The 10,800-nt window shown below is 31.1% G+C and overlaps 1 protein-coding gene across 1 annotated transcript; it reads right to left on the reverse strand.

The window, feature by feature from the left end:
* Positions 1 to 403: 403 nt before the first annotated feature.
* On the reverse strand, positions 404 to 2,787 carry LOC114193038. Its single transcript, XM_028082731.1, has 3 exons — positions 2,686 to 2,787; positions 690 to 1,448; positions 404 to 583 (listed from the first exon to the last, which is right to left on the reverse strand). Exons 1-3 carry the CDS (start codon positions 2,696 to 2,698, stop codon positions 573 to 575), a joined length of 783 nt encoding a protein of 260 aa, XP_027938532.1. The 5' UTR covers positions 2,699 to 2,787; the 3' UTR covers positions 404 to 572.
* Positions 2,788 to 10,800: the final 8,013 nt, after the last annotated feature.

The raw sequence follows: 10,800 nt of genomic DNA on the forward strand, positions 1-10,800 counted from the left end.
CATAATTTTCATAAGTTGACTCATTGAATTGTTGGTCATCCACATCTCCAACAACGGACTGTACAAGATTGGGCATTGATTTTCATCAATTTGGCTCATGTTAAATAATCTTAGATTACCTTTCTCCTAAAAAAAAATATATGCATTGCTAAAATCATGAAAAATGCAATAAATTTAGTAAAATTGAATTATGCTATGTTTTTATTAAAATATTCTAAATGCTTGATTTATAAATATAATAATTAGTTTAGAAAATAATGTTAGATCAATAAATAAAGAGTAAAATGACATACATTAATGAACCAAAAGTAAACTAATTCCAACAACATTTGAATTAAAAGACAATCTAAATTCATTGTTTCCAAACAAACAAACACAGATTTCTAATTTGTCCAAATAAGAAACTAAAATCAAATTATGCCTAAAAGATGGTACAATAACAAAAGTGTTATTCAAATCCAAATAAAAATCGGTACACAATAATAATTCAAAAGGCTCTATAACTTTCACCTCCACTGATTTGTCATCTCCAACATATATTCATCTTTCATAATCAATTGGCTTCCAGTAGCTTAAGACAACCCTGCATGGAAACACTGATGTTAGTAGTGGCACCTGAATCTAACCACCAGTGTTTCTTGGTATTTAAGATAAATTGACCTTAGAACATACCAAAACAATCATTGTACCTTTCTTTGCACACCAAGCGTGATACTTTGTACAGTTCTTCTTTACATGTCCAACCTTATTACAAAAGAAACATTTATCATCTTGTTTTTGTTTCTTTTGTAGTGGGCCCTTACCAATTTCATTCTTGAAATTGTCAGTTTTCTTCCTTTTGCCCTTGTCTTTAGAGGTACTTGCTGAGTGAGCACTTTCAATCTTTTCTTGCTTCAGTCTCTCCTCTTCTTGTGCACAATATGAAATGAGCTCATAAAGAGACCATTTCTCTTTTTTACGGTTATAAGATACCTTAAATTGTTCGAACTGTAAGGGAAGAGAAATCAAAATTAAGTGTATGAGTAAGTCTTCTGACATCTCAAGTTTCAATGCCTTAAGTTTTGAAGCAATGTTTAACATGCTCATGATGTATTCTCTCACATTTCCTTTGCCATCGTACTTCATAGAAATCAAGCTCTGGAGAAGTGCACTTGTTTCTGTCTTATCACTTCTCGCAAAATGCTTTTCAATCTCAACAAGAAAATCTTTAGCACTTATTATTTCCTCAGATCTAGCACCCATAAAGACCTCTGGAATGTCGCGTTTAATGATCATCAGACTAATGCGATTTGAGCGGTCCCATTTCTCATAATCTTTCCTCTCTTCAGAGGTACTTGAATCCGTAGGAGAAGGGGGTTTCTCAATCCTTAATGCAAGGTCAAGATCCATGCAGCCAAGAACTATCTCCATGTTCTCTTTCCAATCCTTAAAATTTGTTCCATTGAAGACTGAAACCGAATTTAGATTAGGAAATATAGAAGCAACTGTAATTGTATTTAGATAAAGAGAAATAAATGAATTAAGCTCACATAATAAAATTAATAATTATAAATATATTCAAATAATGTCTAACCTATCTCAAAACACCTAATGCACCATCAGTATCAAGTTTTTAGACAATAATATTAATTACTATAGGCATCTTGTTATGATGATCAAACACTGAAAGTAAAGTCCAACAATAAATCTAACTTTTGATTGATTTATCTTTGATAAACAAAACCTTAAAACTATCACACGTCTACATTAAATATATGAATGCAATTCGACTAAATATTAATATTCTTTTGGATCGATCAATACTCACGTGAATATACATAAAAATAAACATTTAAATTTTCCTATGAACTACGTGAACAAAGAAGATTAATTCTGATGATTTCTTAATTTAAATAGCTCGTTTAAAATTATAAACAATGAATAAAATTTGAATATTAATTTATACCAAAACTAAAATACATTTATAATAATAAAATGGATTTCTTATTCAATTTACATTCTCGTAAAAGTGGGTTTTGATTTTTCAATCAAACCACTCAATTGACCACTCGACACTTAATATACATCAATATCAACATTAACATTCAAAACGCATTCCCCTAATTGAATTCGACTTGAAAATGAAATTCAAACTAATGTAATTTGAAATCATAATTTATATATACATTGAATTCATCATACTTGCTTTGCATCCGGTGAAACGTATTGTGTACACAATATGACAAAATACTGGGACATGCAGTGTTGAAATCCAACGATTCAATTCAATCCATTCAAAACAAAGCCACGCAACATTTCAATTCTCAATTGAAACCATTCGCAAAACAGGATAAAATGTCTTTCCAATCATACTAATTGTTTTCAATCCAATTTCAATTGAAATTAAACATAACGATGACAGCGGAAAACGACAATGCATTGGATTAAACATTCAATTTCGTCATAGGTAGCATAAACGAACAAAAAAAACCTAAATCTAAAAAATTAGGGTTTATAAATATTATAGAGAAATACTTAAATCTCACAATAGGGTTTACAAATTGGGGGAAAAAACAAATATAGGCTTCGTGCTAATTTGGGAACAAAACTCAATACCCAAATACATATTAATAAATGAACAATTAATCCTCTTAATTAATGGAGCAATTCCAATATCCTATGAAAATGCATTATACAAAAACGCACCTGGATTGATCATTGAAAATAGGGTTTATTAAATATATGATCTTCCAACCGTAGAGTTCTCCTGATGGGATGAAGGGAAGAAAAACAGGAATATGTTCGGGCTTAAGGAGGGATCATAACCCCTTTAGTTTCAAAAATAATTGCTGGTATTTACTCATTTTTTTAAATCACTAATTACGATATAAAATAAATATTTATTTTACATAATTAAAACTTACTTTCTGTTTCAAAATTATAGCATTTTTAGTTTAGTGTGAACCTATTAAAAAAAATTAACTATTACATATTTATGGTAAAATACTCCTATCTAATGTACTTTTTTATTTTTATACCTTTTATTCTGAATGTTTTAATAATTAAATTAAAAAAGTTTGTTAATATCGTTGTTAATTGTATAAGGATATGTCATTTTTTTTAACTATACTAATATATAAAAAGATAACAATTTGATAACTATTTTTTATATGTATTTCTTTTTACAATGTTATCTTTTGAGTTAAGATAATGCTTTTTAACCGTTATTTTGTTTTGATAACTATTTTTGATTACCTAACAGAAATATGTATACATATGCATTATTTTTATTAATTTGTCTTTATTTTTTTGTAAAACGAAAGATCGAAGTGAGTTTTGTAAATAAACATTAGAAATAAAAAATAATAATCTAACCTATTTTTTTCTTTTATTTTTTAAGAAATATTAAATTAAATTTAGAACTAAAATTAATAGAAAGAAAGAGTAGAGACTAAGAAAAAACATTGAGAATGTGATTGAAGAAAATTTTCTAAAATAGTTTTCGGTGAAGAACTGCTCGAAAAGGTTATCTATTCAAGATGGTTATTCTAATTTATATAAATAAATTATTGAAGAAGGCAAGAAAATGTTAAGAAAAAGTTTCTATCAATCTATTTTATTTTAAACCGGTGATTTAGTTTGTACATTGTATCGGACAATTATTTATTTGTACACATTAAAATATTTGAAGTTATTTTAATATTTAAATTATGCTGTAACTACAATTTATAACAGGAAAATATCTTCAAACATGTCAATTATATTTTGGATTTATAGTAAACAGTTTAAATGGTTATTTATTAAAAAGTATTGATATTCAGTTTAGAGTTAAATATAGAAAGATGGTAGAATGAAAAATATAACCAGTTAAAAAAAATATGCATATATAAAAAGAAAAGAATAAAGAAAATATATAAAAAGAAAAGAATAAAGAAAGATAGTTTGAAAATTTTCAAATAATATATTCTTAGTAATTATTATAATGGTGGAAAATACACTTTCAAAGAAAATGAGAAAATAATATTAATAGTGAGATTCACATCGTAAAGTCCCAATTAATTAATGAGCGTAATTAAAAAAAAAAACGTCACATGATTATAATATAATAGCGCAGTTCAGGAATTTAAACATAAGACCTTACAACTAAGACACACCACGATGCCACCAAAAACAGGATAACGGTTTGACTCAAAGTTTACAATTCCAATAACGAAGAATACAGTGGCCATAGCCCTAAATAAAAGTCCAAAGGAAACTAAAGCCCAATCCACGCGGACTATGCAGCGGAATTACCACCTCCCTGTTGTCCACGGGTGTTCCTCGTCTCTGTTCACACCAACAAGTTGATGATCATCGCAAATAAGAGTACCACACAACAGGAACACACAACAACAAAAGTAGTGTAAGCTCGTGCATAAAATCACATCATCAATGAAGTCAGATACATATTCGCAGTCCATCATACGTACGTCACACAAGCATGTTACGACCTTTCAAACAATACATTACAACTCGACTCGACTCATCCGGATACATATAACTTGGTCGAATTCAGTGGATGCTTGCACTTGTGGTGGATACCTCTGCTCACCCCCGAGCTGCTCACCCCCGAGCTAAGTGTTACAAGTGTTGCAATGAATCGATTTCCCTCACCACAAGGTTAGCCCTTAATGAGTTTCAGGCCTCCTGTTACTCTCACCACAGGGGTTAGTCCGCTCTAAGTGAGACTAACTGACCCCTTAGAGTGTCAGAATGCAATCCTTACCTTGAATCCTTACCTAGTTATACAGATGGGGCACCACCATGGACACCCACTAACAGGGGCCATGGAATTATGTCCCGACCACTGAAGCGCAACCCCGAAGGTCTCACCTAGAGACCCCAAGGAATTATATGCTGACGCGGACCAATCAATCATAAATTAACAATATTAGAACGTTAAATCACGTTTGAAATTTCATACCAACCCCTGAGGTCAATTCCTCATACTTATCACATTTTGGATCCATGCTACTGATCATCACCATCCCATGAGTCTAGGACCTCTTCTCATATCAATACCATGTTACTTTAATTCCAGTCCACTCATTCATTTCACATGCCAAGGTTCCACAATATCCGTCATTCACCATTCATGAATCATATCATACATACTTAGCAATCCATTGTGCATATATACATACATACGGACGTGTATCTCATCACAACAATCATACCCAAACAAATTCCAATCATCCAAGAGCAATCAAACAACCAAACAGCGCCCTGTCTCGCCCAACCCCTCGCTCAGGCGAGACGTTCTCGCTCAGGCGGGACCCCTTCGCCTAGGCGAGGGCTCGAAGGAGGAACCAGGAGCCAACACAAGATCTCGCTTAGGCGAGTCCCTTCTCGCCTGGGCGAGATGTTCGCTCGCTCAAAAGTTAAGCAGGTCGCCTAGGCGACCTTTCGTGCAAAAGGGTTTGGGCGAGTCCCTGTTTGTCCCGCCTAGGCGAGACTGGCTCGCTTGGGCGAGATTATCAGGCCTCGCCACTGTTCTCCTGTAACAGCCACTCACACTTACTCAACCCAACATACCATGCGTCCACAATTAACAAAATCTCACACCAATCAACATAAACTCAAAATGACAGTCAACAACATGGAAGGGAGCGGAATATAAGTTTAAGCCATAGCTTCCCTACCTGGAATGGGTTCGTACAGGACGTTCGACGCACAACCAAGGAGCACAGCAGCTCTAGAACGCACTAAAGAGCTGAAAACAGAAGGTACACAAGACAAAGGGCGGATTAATACTAAACCCTAGCTGTGAAATGCAAAGGAAAAGCAAATGGAACTCAGACGATCTAGAGAGGGCACTTACGTGGAGTAGAAACTGATTCGGAGCTAGTTCGAGAAGGCTTGGGGAGGAACCTTAGCAGAGCATCATGTCAGTGCAAGGGGAAAAGACGGCTAGTTTTCTGAAAGTGAACGAAAATGTGGAATTAGAGCAACACGAAGGGTTCTTATATCATGGACCAGCCTTTAGACCCACTGCTGCAGGGCAGCCCTTAAAATTAAAGTGGCAGAAATAATTGGGCCTTACACCCATTGTCCAGCTTATGTACGTATTAATTTATTAAACTAAAAATATTTGTCTTTCTTATAAAATTAGTATTTTTCTTTCTTCAACTTTTATAAATCATTGGTTAAATCTAATACAAAATAATTTACTTTCTTTGCATATGGTGTTAAACAATTCTCAAAAGATTATTTCTTCTTTATACCTATGACTAATGTTTCTGAATCGCCGAGAAAGAAATGTAATTTGTTTATTAATTAGGTTTGGTATATATATATATATATATATATATATATATATATATATATATATATATATATATATATATATATATATATATATATATATATATATATATATATATATATATAAATTAAATTTTAGAAAAAGCAAAAGGTCATTTTAAATATTGGTAGAAAATCAATTTTAGTTATATACAGGAAAAAAAATATCAAGTCACGTACGTCTACTTCTTCATCATGTAAGTTATTATTTCCAATTTCTACCCAATATTGTGGTTAAGAAAATAATTATTTTTACTTAAAATCGACGACGCTTTCTAATGGATACATTTAATCTAACACGATTACCTTCATCTTAAAATTACAGTTATTATTTTATTGTGTATATAATAACAACATTAAGGAAAAACAAGTGAACAAAAAGATATGAAAAATTTACATAATTTACATCATATATGTATATTAATAAATACTAAAGAAAATATATGCGTTATGCACTTCACTTTTTTTAATTTTAAAATTAAATATAAATAATTTTTAAAATTTTACTGTAAATATTATAAATAATTTTCTTTATTAAAAATATTTATTTTAATTTAATAATTAATTTAAAATAAAAATTAAATAAATGAAACATTTAAATTTAAAAAACGTTTATTTTTATGAAAATCTCCTGTATATATTAACACCGAACAATCTTATGTAAATTTAGTTACATAGATATCACACAATAAAATAAAAAAATATTTCCGAATATGTAGCACATGTTTAAAATTTAAATAAAAACTTCATTAAAATTAAAAAAGCTCACCACCATCAACATTTTTAACCGTTTATGACCTTAATTTTCCTCTCAATAATGTAATTTTCAATCAAGGTTATTGAAATATATCTATAAAAAAGAATTTATTAGAAGATATGACATGATATAGATATACCTCTTTTTCCCTTTCCTTTTTTGCATTCGCTCTCTACAATTAATTACAAACTTTCAAAATTACACTAAACTTATTTTATTAATTGAAAGAAACACAAGAATCATATATATTAAATACATAGTAGAAGATAGAAGATGTGATGATAATTTAGTTTTTTACTTCCTTCAATTACTTTTTCTCGTTATCTTTTTTTTATCTCTTATCTTCAAAATGATTTCAAGTATCGATTTAAGTCTTTTACTCTCATCAAAAACAACACAAAATTGTTCTTCATTTTAAGTAAGTAGCACAGAAGGACTCTCTTCTTCTTCGTCTAGGGTTATGATCATTGTACTGTTCATGTTTTTTTTTTTTTTTAATCCCTTCTTTTTCTCAATTCAAATTTTAATTATTGTGTTTCAAACCTTATCAATGCAGATCATTTTCAGCAAAAAGGAAGTGCAGAAGGTTGTGATTTTTTTTTCATAGAAAGTTCATTCCTCTTGAATTGAAAACTCACAATTGAAGGTGCAAATATGAAAAAGGGTCGTCAAGCTAGTGACTCCATTGAAGATGAGAAGAAAAATCTTAAATACAATTTTCTATTGGAAGATTATTTACAGATACAAAAGGTTAGAATTGTTTTTTCATTCCTATTAATTTAACTATTATCATATAGGGATGTCAAAAAAATTCATATCCGTGAGTATCCACGGATAAAACCTGCAATGGGTAGAAAATGAATATTGTAAATGGATACCTGCGGGTAACGGGTACATGCATTTTTAATATCTGCATGCTAATGGGGCGGGTACGGGTATTATAGTATCCGTACCCGTGGATACTCGTACCTGCTATACTATAATTTAAATTATAAAAAAAATGATTAAAATATTAACATATTGATTTTGAATGAGTTATTTTTTTATCAATTGATTTTAATTTTTTTTTGTAAACTGTCATTCAACACTATTCAAATGAGTTTTGTGGACTTTGTTTAAAATTTATCTTTGACTTATGTGCGAAGTTAAAAGTTTAACATTTTAATTAAAAAAAAAGCTAACTTGTTTACATGGAAAATATGAATACATAAGTCATGTTTGAATGGCATTGAATATTTTTCTCTTATACAATTAGAAAATATTAAATTCAAATCATGTTTTTGCTAATAAAGTTATGAAAATATTACAGGAGTATGTTTCTAAGAAAAGGAAACTGCAAGCAGAAAAGCGTAAGAGAGATAAACTTGTGCAAGAAGTTCGGTATGAATCATTCGAAGATAGCATCTTTTGTTGTTGTTATCTCTTATATTTTATCGAATAATGTTATGTTTTCTGATTTCAGATTTTTGAGACAAAAGTACAAGCATTTTACCGAAACACCAACAGCTAGGAATACCCAAAACGAAGAAGAATATATTCATGATGTGCTCATCGAGAAGAAGATGAATTGTGTTGCTATCGGGGTATGGTCTTTGCTTAAAATATTAATTTATTGTTTTTAATGAGTTCGAAAATTTAAGTTTAAGTTTAAATTTTATATTATTTATATCGTGATTAAATATATTTGTAATTTCTTAAGAAAAATTTAGAATTTGTTATTACCCTAAATTTTGATATGTAATTTAATTTTTTAAACTTTAAAAAAGAATAAATATATTATTTTTAATATAATTGTGTGAAACTTTTTTAATATGTTAAAAATATTTCATATATATTTTTGAAGTATTTGTTAAACACAGCAGAATAGAGAAATATATTTGTATGTACTGTCAACTCACATCTTATTAATCGGGAAAGATTGGCTTTTAAAGCCATACACAGCAGTTACAGATTTTAACTCCACTCCCACAATTTCATGCTAAATTCATGGGTGCGTGCTGACTTAGACTTCAAACCACTATCCCTAAACCCTAAACCCTAAACAGAACAGTAACTGCATAAAATAAAATATCTTCTAAACTAACCAACATTCCCTCCCTTAAACTATACACGTTATGATATATAGTTTATATTTGAAGCGTCAGTCATGCCTAGCATACATTGAAGCCTTTCGAATTGATCCAGCTTCAGGGGCTTAGTCATAATGTCTGCAATTTGAACTTCTGATTTGCAGTAACTCAATTTGACAACTCCATCCTTCACCAAGTCTCTTAAAAAATGGAACCTTATATCAATATGTTTGCTTTTTCCATGAAAAACAGGATTTTTGGATAATTGTATGGTTGAGTTGTTGTCACACAAGATTAACGTGCTCTTCTGTTCCTTAGGATCAAGTTTCTCCAATACTCTTTTAATCCACACACATTGACAAGCACAAAACGCAGCTGCTATATACTCAGCCTCAGTTGTAGATAATGCAACTATAGGCTGTTTTTTCGAGGCCCATGAAACTGCTCCAAAACCAAAGAAAAACACATATCCAGAAGTACTTCTTCGATCATCTAAGTCTCCAGCAAAGTCACTGTCAGAATAAGCTACAACATCAGTGCTTCCACCACCTTTCTTGTAGAAGATGCCTATTTCAGTAGTACCTTTTAGGTATCTTAATATGCGTTTTGCTGCCAGCCAATGAGATTCATAAGGACAAGACATGAATCTACTAATTAAACTAACTGCATACATAATATCTGGACGGGTTGCAGTCAAGTACAAAAGACTTCCAACGAGTTGCTTGAACACAGTTGAATCAATTGTGGCTCCTCCATCATTCTTTGATAGTTTTGTACCCGTGACAATAGGATTTTTTACTGCATTACTATTCTCCATGCCAAACCTTGTTAGAATCTCACGAATATATTTTCTTTGACAAATGAAAATACCATCTGAATTCTGCATAACTTCTATTCCAAGAAAATATCTCATTCTGCCTAAATCGGTCATGTCAAATTCTAACATCATTGATTCTTTAAATTCATCACACATGCTCCAATCATTTCCAGTATAAATCAAGTCATCAACATAAAGACTTACAATTAAAATTTTACCTCCTTCCTTTGATTTTGTGAAGAGAGTGTGCTCACATACACACCTTTCAAAACCTTTACGAGAGAAATAGCTCTCTATCATGCTGTACCATGCTCTTGGAGCCTGTTTAAGGCCATACAACGCCTTTTTTAATTTATAAACTTTGTCTTCTTTCCCTTTCTTCAAAAAACCAGTGGGTTGTTGTACATAAATATCTTCTTTAAGTTCTCCATGAAGGAAGACACTCTTCACATCTAACTGATAAACTTACCAATTATAGTGGGCTGCCATAGCAAGTATAATGCGAATGGTATCAAGTCTGGCCACAGGGGCAAATACCTCTGTGTAGTCAACTCCATATTCTTGAGCATATCCTTTCGCCACTAATCTTGCTTTAAATTTATCTACTTCACCATTTTCTTTGAACTTTGTCTTGAAAATCCATTTAACTCCAATGGGCTTTACTCCATTTGGTGCATCAACCAATTCCCAGGTTTTATTTTTTTCTATTGATTCCATTTCTTTCATCATTGCATTTCGCCATTTCTTGCTTCTAGCGGCTTCTTCAAATGACAGTGGATCAGTATCAGTTACTGTCATCATAACATTTAAAGTATCTTCATCAGACAAGCCTTCAC

This window comes from Vigna unguiculata, chromosome 8 (genome assembly GCF_004118075.2).
Source record: "Vigna unguiculata cultivar IT97K-499-35 chromosome 8, ASM411807v1, whole genome shotgun sequence".
NCBI lineage: Eukaryota > Viridiplantae > Streptophyta > Magnoliopsida > Fabales > Fabaceae > Vigna > Vigna unguiculata.